Raw genomic sequence first — 25,010 nt, 5'->3', positions numbered from 1 at the left:
GAATCTTTACCTGGGTATGCTAATTCCCTTGCAATGAAGGCCAACATACTATTTGCCTTCCTAATTGCTTGCTGCACGTGCATGCAGGGTTTTAGTACAAATGCTACACACCAGAACTAATTGCCTCTGAAATTTTTGAATTAATTATGTCACTGAGTAACTAGGGAGGAACTAAAAACAACCCTGAATGACCAGTTCAGCCTCAGGAAGAAGCAAAGAAACTGCTGACGCTGGAAATTTGAAATAAAACAGAAATTGCTGCAGGTACTCAAAAGGTCAAGTATACCATTATTGATGGACTAATTAGTACTTCAAACGGAAACTGGATTCTGACAATGGATCTATGTCTTCATTGTAAACTCAGTTTAAAAATAAAAAATAGTTGGTGAGCCCATTGGGTAACTTGACATTTTCATTGCCATTTATTTCCTTCAGCAAATTTTTATTTATGTGCAGAATAAGGCTTGTAACAAGACATTTAGAATGTACATTTATCTAACTGAAGTCTACCATAAAGATATTTTTTGCACCTTTGAATCTTTTCATTCACTGTTCACTTTAAGAGCATATGATATAGGGGTGGGAATTGGACCCTTTGGAGCTGTCTGCCGCTGAGTAGAATTTAACTTAGCCACACATGCCTGCACTTTCCCATATCCCTTAATTCACTTAATAACCTCATCAGTCTCTGTCTTAGATATACTTATTGATTAAGCATCTGCAGTTCTCCAGGTATAGAATTCCAAAGATTCACAATCCTCTTTTATTAATCTATGGGATGTGGGTGTCGCTGGGCTAGGTCAGCATTTAGCACCCTAATTACCCTTGAGAAGGTGGTGGTGAGCTGCTGCCTTGAACCGCTGCAGTCCCTGAGTACAGTAACACCCACAGCGCTTTAGGGTTAGAATTCCAGAATTCTGACCAGCGACAACGCAAGTATAGAGATACATTTCCAAGTAAGGATGATGAGTGACTTGAAAGGGAACCTCCAGGTGGTGGTGTTACCAGGTATCTGCTACTCTTATTCCTTTAGATGATAATGGTTGTAGGTTTGGAAGGTGCTGCCTGAGGAACCTTGGTGAATTCTTGCAGTGCATCTTGTTGTTAGTACATACGGTTACCACTATTTGTTGGTGGTGGGGGGATTGAATGTTTGTGGAAAGGCTTTATCCTGGATGGTGTTGAACTTGAGTGATGTTGGAGCTGCACACATTCATGCAAGGGGAGAATATTTCATTATATTCCTTTCTTGTGCCTTAGAGATGTTGGACAGGCTTTGGGAGTCAGAAGGTGAGTTACTCACCTTTCAGTGAATATGTTTTTCCTCATCTCAGTCTAAATGGTCGACTCTTATTCTGAGACTGAGATCCCTTATTCTAGACATCCCAACCAGGGAATAGATCCACCTGCCAAGTCCTTGGAAGTTTTATATGTTTAACTGAAACCATTTTTTATTCTTGTAAACTCAGATCCGCTCTCCATTTTGCCCTTTTCTAATGGTGCTAATAAGAAAGTTAGCATTTACATTTAAGGAAATGTTTCTGGAAGGCTTCAGCCACTCAAATTTAATCTTGAATTTTATATATTTGACCAACCTGTGTGTTTGCAGTGTGTACAACTTTCAAGGCTGTTTCAGTTAATGTTACGACCTATAAAAGCCACAACAAAAGCAGAGAATGCTGGAAAAATGCAGCAGGTCCTGGCAGTATCTGTAGGGCAGAAAGCTTTAGCGTTTTGAGTCCATATGACTTGTTCAGAAGTAAAAAAAGGGAAAAATATGTTGTATTATCTTCTGTATAAGAGTGGGTGGAACAGCTGGAAGAGACTAGAGATTGCAACAAAGATACTGTAGAACTCTGTACTTGCAGCCTTTAACAGTATCTGGTTGTTTTCAAAATAATTTGAAGAATAGATAATTTCAGAAATTTCTAGCCTGGTTTATTTTACATGAAGTGCTTTTTAAAGAGTGCATGGGGCCCACTTCCAACATGACAGACAGCAATGATTACATACTTGTGTCTGGTTTTATTTATGTTTGAGTTACGAAGAATCTATTCTCCTTGGTGGAAAAATTAAGTAGTACCTCTGTGTAGCAGCACTTCTGCTTGTGTCTTTTCATAATAATTGTCAATTGAAACAAGATAATGGATTTGAGTCGATTTTCAACTGCGTGTTAAAAAACACTTCATTTTTTATACTTCAGAAGGCGAATCAAGCTGAGAGAGAGAGAGAGAGACTGTCAGATTGTTCACATTTACTCATTGACATCGGTAATTTGTTGTCGTAAGATTTATTTATTCGGCTACAGTGGGTGAGTAAAGCATCATTATCAGTTGAGTGAAAAAACCCAGATGCCTTATGAAATGAATATTTTTTTGAATATCAATGTGTGGGAATTTGGTCGGTAATCAAGGTATATGGCAGAGTCGTGATTCAGTTGCAGGAAAAGATGATGAGAACTTTAGATGGATATTGAATTGCTATATTTGGTGAGTGGGCAATGTGTAAATGGAGTGGATAACAGGATAGTAGGTAACAGAAGGAGCAGTGGGCAACACATTTCACCATAATTATTTAATAAGCTCACTTTATTTCATTGCATAGCAGATTATTTCATTGTGAGACTTTGAAATTAGGTGGCTAGGGTGGAAAAGCAGAAATTGGAGCCTGCATTTAGGCTTAAAAACTGACAGGCTTCTGGGGGTGGTGGGGGAGGAGTGCGCGAGTTACGTGGTGTGGTGCTTAAGAAGGGAAACAATGTAAATCAAGACAGTTTTAAAGTTTATATATTGGTGTCACATTAACACTGCAATTAAGTTATTGTGAAAAACCCCTAGTCTCCACACTCCAGTGCCTCTTTGGATGCACTGAGGAAGAATTTAATGTACCTACGCCCCAGTCTTTTGGACTGTGGGAGGAAACCAAACCACCCAGAGAAAACCCACGTGGACACAGGAAGAACATGCAGACTCGGCACAGATGGTGACTCAAACTGGGAATTGAACCCAGGTCCCTGGTGCTGCGAGGCTAACCACCGTGCCACTAATTCCTTCCTCTGTGGTTCTGTACCTCATGATTTCCTTTACCAGAATTGCTGTTCCTTTTTGATCAGTTAGATATCCAGCACATCCATCAGGCAGCGTATGATTCCCAGAAGCCTTTTACCAGAGCCCTGTCCCAACTCACCAGCTCCCTATGTCTGTTTAGGCACTCTACTCTGCTCACTATTTCTGTCTTGATGTTGATTGACAGGTATGGTTGGACACTGGGGGTTCTCCAACTGTGTCCCAAACGCAGGGCCTTGGAACTCCTACTGCTCGCCTACAGAGAGCATGAGTTAGTTAATTCAGGAAACTAGGCTAAACAGTTTTTTGTTCTATATCTGAGCTGAACACACTCTAGTTTGAGCATGTAAATACAGACCTCTCAGTGTGACTTAGTGCTGGGAGTGGATGAGTGGGGGAGTTGGCTGGAGAGGGGAAGGAGGTGCTCTTTCTGACTTTCTCACCCTGGAGGAATTTGTTCTTACTCTGCTACAGGGGAAAAAGCTGGCTGTGTGGTGAGTATCTGGTAAGTGGCTAAGGTGTATTCTGTTCCTAAGGTTTAAAATAGTACATGGACTCCTAATAAGGTTAATAAAATATATAAACAAGGAAATAATTAATTGGATAAAAGAATTAAGTAGTTAATTAAAACACAGTAAGGATGGCAGCACAGGTCATATGTCTCTGCTGTAGTATTTGGCAGTTCCTGGATGCTGTTGTGATCAAGGGCAAACATTCCTGCAGCAAGTTTTTGCAGCCCAAGGAGCTTCAGCTCAGAGTCATTGAGCTGGAGGCTGGGTTGCAGACACTGCAATGCATCAGGGAGGGGGAAAATAAGGTGAGCACTTTGTACTAGGAAGCAGTTACGTACCTTAGGTTAGGATCTTCTGATTTGGTTAGTATCAAGGGCAGGAAGGTGTGACTGCGAGTGAGACAGGAAAGGAGACCCAGGGCGGCAGCTTATGAAAGTGCCCAATAGATTTGAGGTTTTTTCAGTTTTTGACCTGGTATTTGTAGTTAACTAAAAAAAATTGATGATAGCATCAAACTTAAAGAAAAAGCATTTAAATGTGCAAGGGTTGAACAGAGTATAAAAAGCAACGAAGAATGACTAAAAGGTTAAAAGGACGGAAAAATTCGAGTATGAGAGAAAGCTGACAAGAAATATAAAAACAAATATAGTAAGAGTTTCTAAAGATATTTTAAAAAGAAAAGAATTATCAAAGTGAGTATTGATCCTTTGGAAAATGAGTCTGGAGAATGAGTATCCAGGGGATTAATAATGAAGAATAAAGAGAAGGAAGATTAAATGAACAAGTGCTTTAAATCAGGAAATGGCAAAGAGAGAAACTCAAAATTACAATCACCATGGAAGTAGTAGTACTGAGAAAATCTTTGGAGCTGTGAACTACAATCTCTGGTTCCTGATGGGCTTCGTTCTAGGTTTTTAAAGAAAGTGTCATAGAATCCCTACAGTGTAGAAGCAGGTTCGGCCCAGCAAGCCAGCACTGATGACAATCCCACTCAAGGTCCTTGTGCATGAGTCGCAAAAACCCAGTCTGCAGGTGCAGCAGGTGATCAAGAAGGCGAATGGGATGCTGGCCTTTATAGCGAGGGGGATAGAATATAAAAGCAGGGAGGTCTTGCTGCAACTGTACAGGGCACTGGTGAGGCTGCAGCTGGAGTACTGTGTGCAGTTTTGGTCGCCGCACTTGCGCAAAGATATTTTGGCCTTGGAGGGAGTGCAGAGGAGGTTCACTAGGCTGATACCAGAGATGAGGGGGTTGGCCTATGAAAAGAGACTAAATAGACTGGGTCTGTACTCGTTGGAGTTTAGAAGGATGAGGGGGGATCTTATAGAGATGTATAAGATAATGAAAGGGATGGAAAGGGTAGAGGTAGAGAGATTCTTCCTGCTCAGAAAGGACAGCAGGACTAGAGGGCACAGCCTCAAGATAATTGCGGGGGGGGGGGGGGTGGTACAGTTTAGAACGGAGTTGAGGAGGAACTTCTTCACTCAAAGGTTGTTGAATCTCTGGAATTCTCTGCCCGTTGAAGTGGTGGAGGCTACCTCGCTAAATATATTTCAGTCACGGGTAGGTAGGTTTTTGACAGACAAGGGAATTAAGGGTTATGGGGAGAAAGTGGAACTGAGCCACTTCAGATCAGCCATGATCTTATTGAATGGCGGGGCAGGCTCGAAGGGCTAGATGGCCTACTCCTGCTCCTGTTTCTTATGTTCAAGCCCTATCCCCATATATTTACCCTGCTCGTCTCCCTGATACTAACAGGCAATTTAGCATGGCCGATTCATCTACCCCGTATATCTTTAGGCTGTGGGATGAAACTGGAGTACCTGGAGGAAACCCTCACAGACACAGGGCAAACTCCACGCAGACAGTCACCCCAAGACTGGAATTGAACCCTGGCACTGAGGCATCAGTGCTAATCACTGTCCTGCCAATAGTCTAGTGAGATAGTTGATGCATTGGTTTTAATTTTTTTAAATTCCTTACATTTGGGGAGGGTTCTATTAAAGTGGAAAACAATAAATGCAATTTGTTTATTTGAAAAGGGGAGGAGACAGAAAGCAGAAACTATAGGCCAGATAGCTTAACATCTGTTGTTGTGAGTATATCAAAGCTATTATTAAAGATGTTATAGCCAGGCACTTGGATAAGTTCGATGTGATCAGCAAAGTTAACATGGTTTGTGAGAATAAAATCATATTTAATTTAATGGAATGTTTTTAAAAAATAGCGTGCCCTTTAGAGAAAGGGGAGCTAGTGGATATAGTATTTGTAGATTTCCAGAAGGCATTTGGAAGGTGCAACATTAAAGATTTTTGTGGAATATAAAAGATAATGATGTTCGGGTGGGGGGGCATATTATTTATTTATTTATTTATTAGTCACTGGTAAGGCTTACATTAACACTACAATGCAGTTACTGCGAAATTCCCCTAGTTGCCACAGTCCAGACCTGTTTGGATCGTTGCACCTAAGCACGTCTTTCAGAATTTGGAGGAAGCCAGAGGAAACCCATGCAGACACAGGGAACGTGCAAATTCCGTACATATAGTGACCCAAGCTGGTAATTGAACCTGGGTCCCTGGCACTGTGAAGCAGCAGTGCTAACCATTGTGCTACCTTGCTGTCCCGTATTGACAATAGATAAAAGACTGGCTAACTAATAGGACACAGAAGAGGCATAAACTGATAATTTTCTGGTTGTGCAGCAGGAATTAGTACTGGGAGTCAACACATAGTTTTTATAGGGGGATGAAGGGACAAAGGGATGGTTACTAAGTTTGCTGATGGTGCCAAGATAGAAAGGAAAATAAGGACATAAGGAGATTACAAAGGGATATAGTCTAAGTGAGTGGACAAAGATCTGGCAAATGGAGTATAACATGGGAAAATATGGAATTATCATTTTGGCAGGAAGAATAAAGAAGTATATTACCTAAATGTTGCGAGATTGCAGAGCTCTGAGATGCAGAGGGGTCTGGGTCTCCGAGTGCATGAATCACAGGTTAGCATGCAGGTACAGCAAGTAATTGGGCAAACTAGAGAGATTGAATGCAAAAGTAGAGCGGTCATACAGGGCATTGGTGAGACCACGCCTGGAGTACTGTGGACAGTATTGGTCTCATTTAAGGAAGGATGTAAATGCATTGAAAGCAATTCAGAGAAGATTTACTAGACTAATAACCTGAATGAACAGGATATGTTTTGAGGAAAGCTTGGACTTTCAGAACCTGAGTCCTTGTATCTGCTAAGGTTTAGAAGAGTAAGTAGTGACTTGATTGACACACACTAGATCCTGAGGGGCCTTGACAGAGTGAATGTGAAAAGGCTATTTCCTTGTGTGGGAGAACCTAGATGCAGAAATCACTTTTAAAAATAAGGAATCACTCAGTTGAAACGGATGAGAACTTTTTTGAGGGTAGCATGTCTTTGGAACTCTTCCTCAAAAGGCAGTGGAAGAAGTGTCTTTGAATATTTTCAAGGAAGAGCTATATAGATTCTTCATAAGTAGGAGGGTGGGTGACAATGTGGAATTGAGGTTTGAATCGGGGCACAGCCTCAAGATAAAGGGGAGGCGGTTTAGAACGGAGTTGAGGAGGAACTTCTTCACTCAAAGGGTGGTGAATCTCTGGAATTCTCTGCCCGTTGAAGTGGTGGAGGCTGCCTCGCTAAATATTTTTAAGAAGCAGGTTGATGGGTTCTTGATAAGAGAGGGGATTAAGGGTTATGGGGAGAGGGCGGGAAAGTGGAACTGAGCCACGACAGATCAGCCATGATCTTATTGAATGGCGGGGCAGGCTCGAAGGGCTAGATGGCCTACTCCTGCTCCTATTTCCTATTTCTTATGATCTCGGTGAATGATGGTGCAGGCTCAATGGATCAAGTACCCTAATTAATCCTACTAACTTGCGTGTTCAGTGAGTCCATCTGGGGCTACTTTAGTCACAGTCAGGTTTCAGAAATTCTCATCCTGCAATTTTTGCTCAACATCAGAAAGAGTCAGAAATTCAGTGCCTTGAGTTTGTCAGCCAATGGAAAATGACTGATCTTTACTAATCTCGGTTTTGATGTTGATCCATGAAATTGGCGTAGATTTATGAAACTATATTATGAATTTGAAATTGCATATGTAAGTTAACATGTTTCCATTATCAGATAGTAATCATTTAATCCCCTTTGTTTTAGAAAATGCCTGATGGGACACGAGAGTTTTGCTGTGATTGAGGCTTGCATCTTTGTGCCAACGCAGTGCCCCACTTGACTCGGCAGAATACGAATGGCCCAGGGAAGTCAACAAATTGATATTCGGGTTCTGCATGACCTGCGGCAAAAGTTCCCTGAAGTACCTGAGTGTGTTGTCTCCAATTGTATACTGCAGGTAGGTGCAGTAAGATCTGAGCAAACTGGCTTCAAAAATCCTTTAGTGATATGAAAACTAGTGCATTGATTTTTTTTTTGCAGGTGTAGCATCACTTATTGTTCATAGCAGTGGTGTATTTTTTTAAAAGTCCAGCAAGTTATTCATGATCATTCCTTCAAGCTGACTATCTTTCCACCTGTTCCTACCAACAATTTTAAAAATCCAGATTGATGGAACTGCTGAGGAAATAGGATTGAAGAGAGCTGTTGCTCATCCATTAGCATATCAAATTGAGGCTTCTTTGGTTCAGGTGTATCTTGTGTCTCCACTTTACAGAGCAAGGAGTTCTCCTTGTGTCCAAGCTCCCCTGTTGCATGCTTTTGCATTATTGTGCAACATGTGCACAGGAATTGCTTCTAACATTAGAAAAATTGGCATTTAGCAGGCTGAAGAGAAGATATTAATGGGTGAAATTTTGGTATAGTTTGAACAATATTTTCTTTCCTTTGCAATTTAAATATATAAATTCTCAGTCAAGGAATTAAGTTATTTAAGAGAAGGAATATTCATGTTAGGTGCATTCATTTGTTTCTTAATTTTCTGGTTTTTTTTCTAGAACGGTAACAATTTGGATGCTTGCTGTAAGTTCCTGTCTCAAGAAAGCACCAAGTATCTTTATGGAGAAGGGGACCTGAATTTTTTGGATGAGTCCAGCATTCCTGGACTTCACAATCACATGTCTGAGCTCAATCTAGATGTCCAGTCCCAGAATGTGTATCAGCGTTGGAAGGAAGAAAGTCAACTGAATGGAAGCAGAGCACTGCCTCATAGTGTCAGTGATGGGGCACTCCCGACTGCTCTAACTTGCTATGAGCCTACACAGGAACTGCAGGTAACGCCAACTCAGTTGGCGGCAGGTTTGAATATGTTTGGAACGATGGACATGAGTCGCAGCCCTTCTTCTCCTCAGCAACTTGGACTTCTTCAGCCATTGGGCTCCAAGGGAATCTCGAGTGCAGCCCAGCAAATGCCTAGGTTCAACCCAATTACTGTTACTCTTGCACCCAATCTTCAAACTGGCCATAACACACCTACATCTTTGCATATACGTGGTGTGCCTCCAACTGTACTTAATAGCCCTCAAGGTAATTCAATCTTCATTAGACCTTATGTGACACCACAAAGCAGTGTAAGTCGCCAGATGTCACAGCAGCCTGGTTGGATATCTGGACAGCATACCAGTACTTCACAGTACAGTCACAATCAACAGCAACAGGTCTTCCAGCCTCCACAGTACTCGCATCAGCAGCAGATGGAACAAGTGGCAGGCTTCTGTGCCCCTGTTCCTTCACAGTGTGGTTCAGCATATACCTCATCCCAACAGTCTGTACACCCAGGCCAGCAAAGCCACCAGACCTCTCATGTGTACATGCCTATCAGCTCCCCGACAACTCCTCAAGTTCCTCCTTACCAGTCCTCTAATAGTGCACAACCTTCAATTTACAGTCAATATAACATCCAAAATATTTCAACAGGGTCACGGAAAAACCAGATTGAAATCAAACTTGAATCACCACAGAGGAATAATTCAGCAATGCTGCGTCCCTCCAACTCTCGCACAGCCCCTTCACCTTCCATCAGCAGCCAATCTGTCAGCAGGAGTCAACCCACAGTCTACATTTCTGCCAGCCCTCCATCATGTGAGGAGATGGTTGGACGCAACCAGCCGAAGGTCTATATCTCAGCAAACTCAACAGCTGGTGATGAGCCAGGTTTGCGAAATCAGCCCACTGTGTACATATCAGCTAACCCGGGTTCGACATCCTCTTCCCGAAGTGCCGCAGGACAGATTAGCATGGGTCCACAGCAGGGTGCTTTTATTCAGCCCGCTTACATTCGTCATCACCCGCCCAAGAGTCGCAGTGCTGGCAATTGTAATGCTGCCACTTCTCCACGAGTGGTGGTCACCCAGCCCAATACCAAGTACACTTTTAAGATTACAGTTTCGCCAAACAAGCCACCTGCTATTTCCCCCGGGGTTGCATCACCGACATTTGAACCTTCCAATCTCTTAAGCCTCCCTGATCATTATGCGGAGCCTGAACCTGTCCAACACTTGCAGCTAGCAACTGATCCTGCTTCAGCTCGCGACAATCGGATCAGTGAAATCCGGAGAATGAGTGCGGGGTCTGATGATGCTGCCTATACAGAAGGTACACAGAACTTTGAAAGTTTGTCGATCTCAAGGTTTAACACTTCTCCTGTTTCAGCCTGTGTGCATCGCAGATGGTAAAACAGCAGGTAAAAACTGAAATGCAATAGGTTGAGTGCTGATGCACTTGCAGAAGTTGCAAGGGCAATGGATTTATGCAAGGGCTTGAATGAATGGAACATTGTTCTTTTCCTGGAGCATCATAGTGAAATCTGCTTTAAAAGAACAATGAGTTTGGCTGATGGCTTTTCATTTGAAATCAGTGAGCATTTCCCCGCAAGTTTATGTAGTTCTGTTTTTTTGCGATAGATTGTTGTCATGCTATACAACCTGTACAATAGGACAACAAAGCTGCTTGGAGTCCAACTGCAATACATAGAGTTTAAATAAAATTAACTTCAACAAAAATTATTAAAAGTTTGCTCTAAGTTAAATTGCCAGAATGTTAGGTGTTTATTTGTGGTATCACATTGCAATTCTAAAAGGTATGCTAGCGCATGACATCTGCTTTAATCCTTTTCCAACCCTAGATTATAGGACTACTGCTTACTCCCTTTTCTTATCGTATTGCCGCATGCCTACAAAATTGCTTGCTATCACATCGCTTTATAGCATGGCCATTGCACTCCCTCCACTCTCAATATTGTAGCAGTAGAATTGTACCTTTATTCACAATATTTTCTCTGCACTACATATTAAATTGAAGTTATGATTGAGTGGTATGTATGTGAAGATCAAGTTAGAAGATTAATTTTGATAACTAGGAGTGTAACATAGTCGCTACAATAGACTTGATGTTAGAGGGTGTACAAAAATAAGGCTTTAATAATGATGTAAAAATACTAGAAGAGGTGACGACAAAAACTAACTGGACCCTGCTCCATTTGAATCAATTGATGTCTCCTTACAGTTGTCTGTCCCTAACACGTCAATAGCATAGCTGACCTTCAAAAATAACAGGCAAATTATCCAAACAGTTTTGATTGCTTATTTAAAGAAAAACAGCAGTCCGAAGGATGGTGGTGGGGGGGGCCAGTGGGGGCGCAGTGAAGAACCTGAAGGAAAAATTGCAAGATGAAATTTCAGATGTAGCAAAGGCTGCGTTTTCAAGGGATCCCTCACAGTGCCAGAGATCCAGGTTCTATTCCAGCCTTGGGTGACTGTGTGGAGTTTGCACTCTATAAGGAGTGTGTGGATTCCTCCCACAGTCCAAAGATGTGCAGGTTAGGTAAATTGGCCATGCTAAATTTGCCCCAAAACGTGTAGCTTAGGGGCACTAGAGGGTGAATGCATGAAGTTACACAGATAGGACAGGGCTTGGTTCTGGGTAAGATTCTCATTCGGGAGAGTCAGTACAGACACGATGGGTCAAATGGCCTCTTCCTGCACTGTGGGGATTCTGTGACTGTTACTGTTATTATCCAATGTGCAAAACACTATTTCAGTACTTTATGAATTTTATTTTGTTTGGGTAAACTTCATGATGGTTGAATAATTAAAAACCCTAATAGTCTATCCAAATCAAAATGGGGTATTTCTTTTCAAATTGCCTTTGATTCTTTGTTGTACAGAATTACGTTTTGTCTGCTTCCTGATGATCTGTTGTTTATTTGATGTGTGTTACAGCTTTATTAGTGCATCAGAAAGCCAGAATGGATCGATTGCATCGAGAGCTTGAGTTGGAGAAGAGGAAGCTAGATGAACTGAAAAGTGAAGTTAATGAAATGGAAAGTGATCTCACACAAAGGCGCATGAAACGATCAAATTCAGCCTCCCAAATCCCATCGGTATGATTCACAGCTCAATAATACTTAACAAGTTTACTTTCCTTTTAAATCTGAGGCATTCGCATTAGTTTATGTATTTATTCTACCCAACCACTAAAGAACAGATTTCAAAACATTTTGTTTTGAGTTCCTGCTGTAAAGCATCACTTTTTTCAATTTAACCAGTATTCAGAGCTGAAAGTTCACAACAGTTCTACAAAGAATATCATCTGTATCCTGAACGCTTATCTGTCATTCCAGGAATTTAAATTAAAGTTACTGAGGGCTTCCTTCATCAGTCATTGGATTCTCTTTGTAAATGTACGTGATCAACCATCAGTGCACAGTCAAATAATGACAATTTGCCACAAAAAAACTGGAATTATCCAGTGAGTTGAACTAAGTATAGTAAATCTAAGGGATTAGGAATTAAAATTTGATAGCACTGAGATTTATTGTCTTTGAAATTGCTGAGAATGACGAGAGTATACACCTTGGTCTTTCAGTTAGAGGAAATGCAGCAGCTGCGAAGCAGTAATCGACAACTGCAGATCGATATAGACTGCATAACCAAAGAGATTGATCTGTTTCAAACTAAAGGTATGTTTGATTTCAATCCAATGTACTATCCGTTTCTTAACAAATTGTAATGAAGCAGCTTTACCAAATAGCCACTGGCAATTTTCTGACTGAACAAATGTGCTGTAACTTATTGTAACTTGCTGTAGCTAGCTCTTGGCCGGGGGCTGGTGTGGGAAGGACTTAAATTTAGTTCTACTGGAAGAATTATGAATAACTTCAAAACAGCTTGATGTAAGAATTACTGTGGTGTTAACAATGGTTTCATGTAACAGACACCTTGAGCACAGTTGTATACTGATGAGTCTGAGTAGGATGTAGTGGAGGCTCTGCTTTCTCCTCTGCAGGTGAAACCTCTGGTGAAAATACTGACACTGACTTGGCTCTTGTCCTTCACCCCTTTAAGAATGTTTATTAAAGCTGTTGACTCTTCTTTCCTTAAGAAACGAAGAGGGCACTTGGGGCTGGAGAAAAGGGGATACCATTTTCCTGAATTTGGGGTGGGAGTGGTATTGTCGCACTAGAGAAATTTGCATAGAGTGGAACAGAAGAGGCAATAGAATGAGTGAGTGAGTGATTTTAAAGCCAAGGTTGAGAAATTTCAGTTTTACAGGCTTTAGAGGAATTGACTAGATGAACCTAAACAAGGATAATGGGAGAGCAGGACGAGGTGTGGGATAGGATATGGGCAGCACTTTTAGTTGAACTGCAGTTTCTAGAGAGCAGTGGAAAGAAGGAAGGCCAGGAAAGCTTTATAAGCATCACACATTGGAGCTGGCAAAGGCATAAATGAGGGTTTCAATGTTAGTTGGGTAGAAGTGAGCGATATTGTGGGAGGGAAGGTAGGCAGTCTTCATGATGCCCAGAAACAGTAGTTAGGTGGAGATGTGGAATCTGTTGTGAGACCAAGTTTTTTTTATTTATTAATTCGAGGGATGTGAGTGTTAAGTTAACATTTTATTGCTGTTCCATAAATGTTCTTGAGATTGTGGTTATGAACTGCCACCATGAACCAGTGCAGGTGTTGTGTCGGTACATTCATAGTGCTATTAGTGGGGAGAAGATCCAGGATTTTGGCCAAGCAACGATGAAGGAGCGACAATATAGTTCCAAGTCAGAATGATGTGTGACTTGGAAGGGAACATGCAAATGCCAAGAGTTCCTGTGCATCTGCTGCCCTCTTTCTTCTAGGAAGTAGACATTGCAAGTTTGGAGTGTGCCATTGAAGGAGCCTTGGTTTGTTGCTCTAAATGTATCTTGTAAATGGTACACAATGCTGCCACTACGTGTTGGTGGCAGAGAGCATCAATGTTTAAGATGGTAGATGGGGTGCTAATCAAGCGGGTTGCTTTATCCTGGATGGTGTTGAACTTCGAGTGTTGGATCTGCACTCATCTAGGCAAGCAGAGAGTATTCCACCCCACTCCTGACTTGTGCATTGTAAATGGTGGATAGACTTTGGGGAATCAGGTGAGTTATCCATCACAGAATTCCCAGCTTCTAACCTGTTCTTGTAGACAGTGGTTGTAGTCTTTACAACTTTCAGTGGAAGATTATTGCAGTTCTTTCAAGTCTGTTATTACAGTCTAGCAGCGTGCAGGCAGTGGAGAAGACGAATGAACTGGTGGGATGGTTGAGCTGGTATCATTGATTGAAACTAACTGCATATCCATGGACAATATTAAAAAGTAGCTTATAAATGAGGAAGCAGTTCAAGGATCTAATTGAAATGTAAAATTCCGTCTCGTTGAAACTTATAGCATTGATTGAGAAGGATTAACAAGTTAGTTGCTGCAAGGCTGTTTGCCTGGCTTGCAGGCCTAGAACTAGGGTCTACTCTCAGGAAATGGGGTCGACCATCTAGGATTGTGGGTTGTGAATCTTTGGAATTCTCAATTTGAACTTTGAATCAAGGGATTGATAGTCAAGCAAAAAAGTGAATTTGAGGTTGAAGAGGCATGACCTTATTGAATGGCAGGGCAGCCTCAAAGGGTTAGTGGTCATTCCTCCTTTTTCTTATATTCTTAAAGATGAGTTCTTGAAAAACTGCAAGTATGTCTTGTAGAGATGGGAAGATGAGCCATTGTTACCAGTACTGTTAATGATTGGATAAGTCATATTGGAGCCAAATGAGGGACATTGGCACTGAACTAGGCAATGGCAGAAAATGGCATGATCAAGTACTGAAAACTGCAAAGTGTCAAGAAGGATAATATACCATGATCATAGAAACCTCATTTGCAACTTTGCAAGGACAGTTTTAATGCTGTGGGAGGGATAGAAGTCTGGCCATAAGGATTCAAGCGAAGTGTGGCTATGAGTTTGAGGAAGTACACCTTGGAGTGGAATAAGAGTTTGGAGATGGATTGATCATCAACATGGATAGTGATGATGAATTTTTGAGTCAAAAAGAGGGGATGATAAAGTAATTAAGATAGGATATGAAAAGAGGAAACCATTTACAATATTGGCACATATGCCAAGAATGGAAACTGGATGAGTTTGTGATAACTGCTGACATGTCTTTTTATAAATGTACTGTCTCCCTCCCTTGAACCACCTACAGTATCAGATTTATAGAAAGGTTCCAGGAGAGAACAAGGCTGTGGAAAGAGCAATTCACCCAGTGTCATTTGCCTACCATCTTCCCGAGGCCCTGCAAATTTTTCCTTTTCAGATAATGATTTCTTTTTGAAAACCAGTTGACCCTGCATCCACTACACACTCCAGCGGTACATTCCAGATCCTAACTACTTGTAGCATGAAAAGCTTGTCCTCATGCTGCTATTGCTATTTTTGCCAATCACCTTAAATTTGTGCCCTCTACTTCTCGATCCTTCTACCGAAGAAACTGTTCTCCTCATCTTCTCGGTTCAGACCTCATGATTTAGAAAACATCAACCAAATGTCCTTTTACCTTCTCCAATGAGAATATTTCCACCTCTCAGTCTTTCTACATAACTGAAGTTCTTCATCCTCATTCTCATGAATCTTGTGCACCTGTTCTAATGTCTTCACATCCTTCCTAAAGTTTGGTGTCCAGAACTGGGTGCGGTAATCCAGTTGAAATTGAACCAGTGTTTCATGCAAGTTTAGCATTACATTATGCTCCTAGTGATAAAGCTCAGGAAGACATAGTTTTTTTAATAACTGTCAATCTTTTCTGCCACTTTCTATGACTTATGCACATACACCCAAGTCCCATGCACCTGCATCCCCTTTAGAATTGTATTCTTTATTGTTTCTCTGTCCTTTTACCATAATAAATTACTTAACATTTTCTGTATTACATTTGATTTGCCACTTGTCTGCCCATTCCACCAAATTGGTCTGTCCTTTTCAAGTTCTATATTATCTTCCTCATGGTTCACAAGACTTCCAAGTTTTGTATCTTCCGCGAATTTTGAATTTGTGCCTTGTGCTCCAAGATCTAGGTCAGTAATACCTATCAGGAAGAACAGGATCCAGTATTGACCCCTGGGGAAATCCACTATAAACTTTATTCATTCTGTTTCCTGTCCTGTGACTTGGCCATTTTGTATCCATTTTACTACTACTGTCCCTTTTTAGTTTGTGAGCTCTAACTTTGCAAATCTGTTGTGCAGCAATTTGTCAGTTTGGAAGTCCATTGTGCCTCATCAACAGAGTTACCCTCATCAACCCCTCTGTTAACTCTTCAAAAAGCTTGATTTGCCCATAACAAATCCATGCTGTCTTTTGTTGATTAACTCACGTTTGCCCAAGTAACTATTAATTTTGTCCTGAATTGTTGTTTCTTAAACTTTTCCCACACCAAAGTTAGACTGACCAGCTTACAGTTGCTAGGTATATCTTTCTCAGGACGTTGCAGTTGGGAATGAAAAATAAGGTTGCCAGAAAGTAAAAGTAACTGAATGAACAGTAAGAACAGTAACAGGCTGGGTGTCCTTGGAAAGCCAACCCTGCAGGAGCACCTGTGAGTGGGGTGGGACATCACTGATAAACCTCACTGCTCTGATCATCTTTCCACTCTTCAACTTTGATAAGATTCAGCGTTGAGATGAGAGAGAACAAATCGCATCACACGCAAACTGCCCCAATGTTTCCTGTGTACAACTTGTTCTTCAAGCTTCCTTGTATTAAGCTCTTCAATCGGGATCCCTACCTATGTGCTGTGTTAGCTCAGGTCAGTTGGGATGCTGTATGTGCAAGAGATGAACAAGGATGTAATATTTGCAATTAGCCAATCCTGTGACACCACGCCTTAGTCTAAGGAAGTTTAGAACATTGTGATCAATACCTTCTCCATTTCCTTGGATGCATCCTGATGCCTTGTCAACTTAAGTACAAACAGCCTATCCAATACCATCACCGTATCAATTTTAAACCCTTCAAGTGTCGGAATTACCTCCTCTTTCACCATGATCTGAACAGCAATCTTCTTCCTTGGTAAAGGCAGATGCAGGGTATTCATTTAGTAGCTCAGCCCTATCCTCAGCCTCAATGCATAAATCCTCACTTTGGTCCATAATCAGCCACCCTCTTACTATCCTTTCACTATTTATATGCATATAAAAGACTTTAGGATTCCCTTTTATGTTAGCTGCCAGTCTCTCGTCATGCTCTTTCTCTTTGCTTTTCTCATCGGCTTTATCGACTCCCATCTGAACCATTTATATTTGACCTGGTTAGCAAATTGTATTATCCATCTGTATCCACTTTATTTTTTTGCTCCTTCATCTTGGAAGGTCTGCATTTGTTTTCCCAACCTTTCTCCATCGTGGGAATATACCTTGACTACTCAAGCTATCTCCTCTTTAAGGGCAATTCTGTTTTGCCAGCAAAAAAAAAATTGATTCCATATTTTCTAGATCTAATTCATTTTTACCTCAGTGAAGTTGGCTTTCCTTCAGTTAATTATTATTCTCCTAAATTGCTCCTTGTCCTTTCCACGATGTGCAAGGAAGTGTAAATGTAAAATTGATGTTATGGCATATAGCCTATTGAACTGTTAGATCTGCTTTCTAAGTGTTCTAACTTGAAGATGCATTGTGATGTATTGCAAACTTATGATCTCTCTTTGCAGGACCACACTTTAACCCCAGTGCTATCCACAATTTTTATGACAATATGGGATTTCGAGGTCCTGTGCCACCTAAACCAAAAGGTAGGGTATGGATCTTATGGTAGCCACTCGAAGAGAACTTCAAATGGAGCTTGTATTATGAGAGGACTTTGTCACCTATCCTCAATCATCATTTTTGACCGAGCTTTTAATCCTTGTCATGTTTGGGGTATTTTTAATTATTTTTTCACAAGAAGAATAGTAAGACATTTAAGTGTTAAATTTTAAAATCAAGTGTATTCGGACAAGCTCAAAGAGAGACAGGGCACCCACTGATTAAAGAAGTAATAGGGGCAGCACGGTGGCACTGTGGTTAGCACAGCTGCCTCACAGCGCCAGGGACACAGGTTCAATTCCCGGCTTGGTTCACTGTTTGTGTGGAGTTTGGACATTCTCCCTATGTCAATGTGGTTTCCTCCGGGTGCCCTGGTTTCCTCCTACACTCCGAAGATGTACAGGTTAGGTGGATTGGCCGTGATAAATTGCCCCTTAGTGTCAGGGGAACAAGCTAGGGTAAACACATGGAATTATGAGGATAGGGCCTGGGTGGGTTTGTGGTCAGTGCTGACTCAGTGGGCCGAATGGCCTCCTTCTGCACAGTAGGATTCTAATAAGACATTGTGATAAGCTCAGTCTTAGTATTTGATTGGGTGGGGAGGGCTGGAGAAAATGAAATAGTTTTTAGTTTCTTAACTTTTTTGAATTAATCCATTAAATTCTACAGGTTTGAGGAACCATTATTTTCAACACCATTTAATATTTTTGTTTACCAACAGAGCAGAAAACTGCAGTCAAACCAACAAAACCAATAATAGATCCAGAGGAGGATGAAGGGGCTCATTGGAACTGTAGCACCTGTACCTTTCTGAACCACCCAGCCCTGATTCGCTGTGAACAGTGTGAGATGCCCAAGCATTTCTGAGCCATTACGCTCCCAGTGAAGGAATGAATGCTCCAACAGATGCTGGGATAAAGGAATTGTTTACAAAGACTGTAATAACTCAGCAGATACAATGCTGGAAAGAATTTTAGTCCGGACCAGGTGGTCTTTTTTAATGGAGATTATTATTTCAGCTTAGTGGTTTTTGGGATTGAACGCACAGCTTCAAGATTCTGCAGTCGGGGCCTGAGCTGATGCCAGGTTTGCCCATACCAGGTGCATCATTCACCAAGCCAGACAGAAGATTTTCACAAAGCCACATCTATATGAACCGCTGTGGGTCTTATCGTCTCTCTTTCCCTCTTTCCCCACTTTCCTCCCAAGATGCATTTCTAAGGAGCCAAGATATGTAAATTCTCAGGACGTTGCAGTTGGGAATGAAAAATAAGGTTGCCAGAAAGTAAAAGCAACTGAATGAACAGTAAGAACAGCAGCAGGCTGAGTGTCCTTGGAAAGCCAGCCCTGCAGGAGCACCTGTGAGTGGGGTGGGACATCACTGATAAACCTCACTGCTCTGATCATCTTTCCACTCTTCAACTTTAATAAGATTCAGCGTTGAGATGAGAGAAAACAAATCGCATCACACGCAAAGTGCCCCAGTGTTTCCTGTGTACAACTTGTTCTTCAAGCTTCCTTGTATTAAGCTCTTCAATCGGGATCCCTACCTATGTGCTGTGTTAGCTCAGGTCAGTTGGGATGCTGTTTGTGCAAGAGATGGTGAGGAAAACATAACAATTGCTGCTCCTAATTCCTATCTGTTTGACCTTCCTGCTGGAAAGAAAGAATGTATATTCATCTGGTAAGAGCAGGCTTGGGTTTGGCTGTGATGCCCTGTACGACTGGCCAAATGGCATTCACCATCTAAATTCACATGAAGAATGGGTAATCAGATGGACTGGCACTGGTGAAACCATGTGTGCTGTTACCATATCTTTAGAGGAGGAGGGGAGAAACTTAGGGAGGAACATTTCTTCTCTTTTCCTCAGTTCCTGAGTTTCCTGTATTACCTGTATGTATCATGCTTTAGACTTTGGTAGCTAACTTCATTGAACTGTTTTTAGTTAAATCATTGTCTCAATTGACTTGATACCTACGAGAAGTGAAGCCTTAAATTAACTTAAAAAAAAACAAAGCTATGTATAAAGCAGCTTTCAGTGGCCTTTATGTACAGCATTTCTATAAATTATGCTCTTGAATAGACCTGCAAATGAATTTCACAAGACAGCAGTGTGATGGTCATATGTGAAATAACACAATTTTATTCATTTGGGACAGAGACTTTATTTTTTAAAATGATATGTAGTGCTCAATCACAGCTTTTCTGGCACTGTATATTTATACAGTGCTTAAGTGCAGCTTTCAAAGTGTCAAAGAAGAATTTGAGATCAACAGCTGAGGTTTTTTTAACAGACTAGAAACACAGTTGTCATATCTCACATTCTGTGTGGTCAAAGTGTAATTTGAAGTGCACAAATTCAAGTTACCTGCTAATTCTTTTTTTAAGTACGAAGTTCCTACTTTTTATTGTTTATGTTGCTTAATTGACCTTGCTGGATAATTCAAAATTTTTAATGCAAAGAAAGGGTTTTGGATTATGATTAGAGTGTATATAAAAACAGTTATATTGTTACATAGCAGTCCTGAGCTTCATCTGCAGGTCTAAATGAAAATTGACTGGTTTTACGTTTTATTAATAAAACATAATGGGATATCTTAAGTTGATTTTTTCATTTTAGTTGGGTACATTGTCGTTCTGACATAAAAGCTCTTTGTCAAAAAAAGATTTGAAATTTACTTGAATACCTCTAGGCTTGTGTGGGTATGCATGGGAGAGATTCTGTTTTCTGATAACTTCTAGTATCCGACATGCTATACGCTGGAAAGGGATCCATATATCTCAGTGCTCCAGCTACTTAAGTTATGAAAATGGTGGAGAGATGGTCAGGTTTCTGTTCTGGTGTTTAAAGTATACTAGATAATGGCTGGATCACTTCTGCCTCATATGCTCTTGTCTGTAGTAATGGCTTAGCAAGCCACTCAGTTCAAGGGTGACTAGGGATGGGCAATAAATGCTGGCCAGCCAGTGATGCCCATGTCCCATGAATGAATTTTTGAAAAAATACAAATCACAATGGAGAGACCTGATGTCTCAACGTTCTAGCATCTCACTGTGCATAGCAGCGTGCCTCTGTATCTCAGGTATTCAAGAAGATAGTGTGATTTCCCCCTTCGTCTCAATGTGATAGCATCTTGGGTATTAGATTTTAATCCTATACAGATTACAGGAGTAAGATGTCACTCTTTAAAGAGAAAATAAAGTCCAAGGGCTTAATCCTTTAACTGGTCAGTCAGATTCATGCATTTTATTTTTAAAAAAGGCCAGGTCACTATCCAGGTAACTCAAAACAACGCAGGAGACCCTCAAAAATTTGAGGACTTTGATTTAGGAGGTAAGCAGATGATTTTTTACTCTCACTAAGTTCAGTGACTAATCTTCAATTTTTTAATTGCATATACCATTCACATTTTGGTTTCTGGGATCACAAAGCATTTCTAGGTTTTGAATGTGATTATTACATTTGTGATCTACCCATACTATTTTAGAATCTAGATTAATTAAACATAGAAAAGTTTCCACTTGTGAAGGAGTCCAAAATTAGGATCCATAAACATTAAAGTAATCATGAATGAATTCAATAAAAAATTAGAAAAGGTTGGTTCGATTGTCATAAGCATAGTCCAGTTCAGTAGTTGAAGAGAAAAGCATAGATGCAGTAAGGAGAAGCTGTGTAAGTACATAAGGGAGAAGGAAGTAGAGGGAGATGCTAATAGAGTTAGATAACATAGAATAGGAAGAGGTTTGTATGAAACAAAGAACAACCCAGCACGGGAGACAGGCCCTTCGGCCCAACGAGCCTGCGCCGCCATTTCAACAAAGCATTTTCCTACACATACCCTGCCCCGTGTGTATGTGAATGGTACCCCTAATGTAGCCAGATTCAGGAGAGAATAGTGTAGGCTCAATTTGGTACACCAATCAGCCTAAGAGCACATCTTTGGGGTGTGGGAGGAAACTGGAGCACCCGGAGGAAACCCATGCAACCACAGGGAGAATGCGTAAACTCCCACAGATACAGGCCCAAATCCATGTATCTGCACAGCTAGCAGTGATAGTCACTGAGCTGTTGTGGTGCCCGTCTGCTGGTCCAGGATTAAGCACACACAACGACACGAAGTACTAGGCCACTCTCAAAACCTCCAAGAGCAGCCCACGCACGACCCACCGTGTGCATGCCCCTCGTTTGACAACAAGGTGGACCGACACCTGTGGATTAAAAGAGACAAAACATTAACATGTAATATTACATTTCCAGTGTCGTCCCGAGGCTCTGACCCTTTTTAATACCGTCTTCTATAACCCTCCATCCCTGTTTCACTCGTGCCTATCTAAGTAAACCTTAAACAAGTCCAACGTGCCTGCCTCCACCACCTTACTTGGCAGCACATTCCATACTCCCACGTCCCTCTGCATGAAAAACCTTTTTGTATCCAAATTATACTTCTCCCCCCTCTCACCCTTAGATCGTGACCTCTCGTAATAGTTGTCCCCAATCTAGGGAAAAGCCTGCAACTGTTGACTCTATCTATTCCCTTCATTATTTTATACACCTCTATCAGATTCCCCCTTAATCTCTGTCTTTCTAAGGAGAAGAGCCCCAGTTTTTCCAATCTTTCCTCGTAACTCAGTCCTTCCATACCAGGCAGCATCCTGGTAAACCTCCTCTGCACTCTCTCCAGGGTCTCCACGTCCTTCCGGTAGTAAGGTGACCAGAACTGGATGCAGTACTCCAAATGCGGTCTAACCAACATTCTGTACAACTGAAGCATTAGACGACAGCTTTTATACTCTATACCCCTTCCTATAAAGGCTAGCATTCCGTAAGCTTTCTTCACAACCTTCTCTACCTGTGTTGACACCTTCAGAGACTTGTGCACTTGCACTCCCAGGTCCCTCTGCATTTCTATACTCATAATTGGTCTACCTTTTATCATGTAACTCCTTCCTGCATTATTCCTTCCAAAACGCATCACCTCGCATTTGTCAGGATTAAATTTCATCTGCCATCTATCTGCCCAGTATACCAACCTATCTACATCTTGCTGTGTCACCTGACAATCCGCCTCAGTATCTGCCAAACCTGCCATCTTGATGTTATCTGCAAACTTGCTGATCACACCACGTACGCCCTCTTCCAAGTCGTTTATATATATTACAAAGAGAAGTCGTCCCAGTACTGAGCCCTGCGGCACACCACTGGTGACTGACCTCCAGCCAGAAAAGGACCTTTCCACTACTACTCTCTGTCTCCTGTTGCCCAGCCAGTTTTCAATCCATCTAGCTACCTGTCCTTGTATCCCATGTGCCGTAACTTTTTCTACCAGCCTACCATGAGGGACTTTGTGAAACGCCTTAGTGAAATCCATATAGATGACATCAACAGCTCGTCCATCGTCAACTGTTTTTGTCACCTCCTCAAAAAATTCTACCAGATTCGTAAGGCAAGACCTCCCCTGAACAAAGCCATGTTGTGTATCCCTAATCAGATCGCAATGCTCCAAATGCTTATACATCCGATCCCTAAGAACTTTTTCCAATAATTTTCTTACCACCAATGTCAAACTCACTGGTCTATAATTACCAGGGTTATCCCTACTGCCCTTTTTAAGCAGTGGTGCCACATTAGCTACCCTCCAGTCCTCTGGGACCTCACCTGTGTCCAAAGAAAAGACAAATATTTGCGTCAGAGGTCCAGCAATTTCACCTTTCACCTCCCTAAGCAGCCTGGGATAAATATCATCAGGCCCTGGAGCTTTATCTGTTTTTATGCTACCTAAAAACCCTAGCACTTCCTCCTTCGTAATGGATATTTCCTTCAAATGATCTACAGCTCCCTCCAAGACATTACATGACACCAAACCCCTCTCCTTCGTGAATACCAACGCAAAGTATTCATTCAGGATCTCCCCCATTCCCTCAGACTCGATACATAGCTCCCCTCCTTTGTCCCTAAGAGGACCAATTTTCCCTCTAACCACTCTCTTGTTCCCAATATAAGAGTAAAATGCCTTTGGATTTTCCTTAATCCTATCAGCCAAAGCCATTTCATGCCCTCTTTTTGCCCTTCTAACTCCCCTTTTAAGCTCCCTCCTACTCTCTCTATATTCCTCCAGTGCTCTCTCCATTCCCAGTTGTTTCGACCTAACATATGCCTCTCTCTTCTTCCTGACCAAGTCTTCAATACCCCCTGTAATCCACGGCTGTCTAATCCTTCCTTTCCCATCCTTCCTCTTTGCTGGCACATGCCTTTCCTGCAACATTATCAGTTTGCCCTTAAGCCTCCCACTTACCAACCGTGGACTTGCCCCCTAACAACCCCTCCCAATCTGTCCTTCAGCTCCCTCCTAATCCGGCTATAGCTTGCCTTCCCCCAGTTCAGCACCCTCCCCTTCGGACGGCACTCATCCCTTTCCATTTTTATCCTAAAGTAGACAGACTTGTGGTCACTGTTAGCCACATGTTCGCCTACTGCAACCTCAACCACCTGCCCCGGCTCATTACCCAACACTAAATCCAGTATAGCCCCCTCCCTAGTCGGGTTAGTTACCTTAATACGTAGACTGGCTGGGCCAAATGACAAATTTCTATGCTATAAATTCAATGTCCTCAAGATGAGAATATCTCCCAAGTTTTGATCTAATTTCTGAGTATATACTGACATCCAAGCACTCGTAAGATCAAGAACAATCTGTTAGCCTGGATTGAGGATCGCTTAATGAATAGAAAACAGAGCAGGAAGAAACGGGACATTTCAGGTTGACAGGCTATAATTAGGGTATTGCAAAGATCAGTCTTTGGGCTTTGGCTATTTTACAATGTATGTTAATGTTTGATGAAGAGAGTGAATATAATCTGTTTAAGTTTGATGCCAGTACAAAGTTAGGTGGGAAAGCAAGCGATGAGGAACACACTGAGGTTGCAGGAGGTATAGACAAGTTACTAGGAAAAAAATACGGTAGATGGGATTGCGATGTCTTATGGTGTTAAGATATCCATTTTGATAGAGAAAGATAAAGCAAAATATGTTTCAATGATGAGAGGTGGGAAATATTTGCATTCTGAGGGACTGGGTATCCTTGTACATGAATAACAAAGTTAATATTGAGATAAAGCAAACAGTTAAAAGGCAAATGATGTCAGCTTTTGTTACTAAGGGGATATGAGGTGAGTCAAAATGTGTAAAGGACATTGGTGAGGCCATCCCTGGAATACTCTGTGCAGTTAGAAGGATATGGGGTGATTTGATATAGGCTTTTCTGATTTTGAAAGGAATTGGTAAGGAGAAACATTTTCCACCCTTGGGGTCTCTAGGTGTGAGAGCTTAACCTTAAAACCAGAACAAGGCCATCCAGGAGA

At 41.5% G+C, this 25,010-nt stretch overlaps 1 protein-coding gene across 4 annotated transcripts in view; it reads left to right on the top strand.

The window, feature by feature from the left end:
- Positions 1 to 20,378, top strand: part of tab2 (TGF-beta activated kinase 1 (MAP3K7) binding protein 2) — a 39,643-nt gene extending 19,265 nt beyond the window's left edge. For 2 of the 4 annotated variants that reach the window (XM_080200117.1, XM_080200115.1), the window contains 7 exons: positions 2,204 to 2,311; positions 7,760 to 7,952; positions 8,551 to 10,147; positions 11,773 to 11,933; positions 12,419 to 12,512; positions 17,557 to 17,637; positions 18,372 to 20,378. In XM_080200117.1, coding sequence (XP_080056243.1) covers positions 7,851 to 7,952; positions 8,551 to 10,147; positions 11,773 to 11,933; positions 12,419 to 12,512; positions 17,557 to 17,637; positions 18,372 to 18,517 — 2,181 coding nt within the window. In that variant the 5' untranslated portion in view covers positions 2,204 to 2,311; positions 7,760 to 7,850 and the 3' untranslated portion in view covers positions 18,518 to 20,378. The remainder of the gene's footprint in view (positions 1 to 2,203; positions 2,312 to 7,759; positions 7,953 to 8,550; positions 10,148 to 11,772; positions 11,934 to 12,418; positions 12,513 to 17,556; positions 17,638 to 18,371) is intronic. The other 2 variants (XM_080200119.1, XM_080200118.1) reach the window with 1 other exon arrangement.
- Positions 20,379 to 25,010: the final 4,632 nt, after the last annotated feature.

This window comes from Carcharhinus amblyrhynchos, chromosome 12, assembly GCF_965287045.1.
Source record: "Carcharhinus amblyrhynchos chromosome 12, sCarAmb.v2.hapA, whole genome shotgun sequence".
Taxonomy (NCBI): domain Eukaryota; kingdom Metazoa; phylum Chordata; class Chondrichthyes; order Carcharhiniformes; family Carcharhinidae; genus Carcharhinus; species Carcharhinus amblyrhynchos.
The sequence above is the reverse complement of the archived record's forward strand: the minus strand, read 5'-3'. Positions and strand labels throughout refer to the sequence as shown.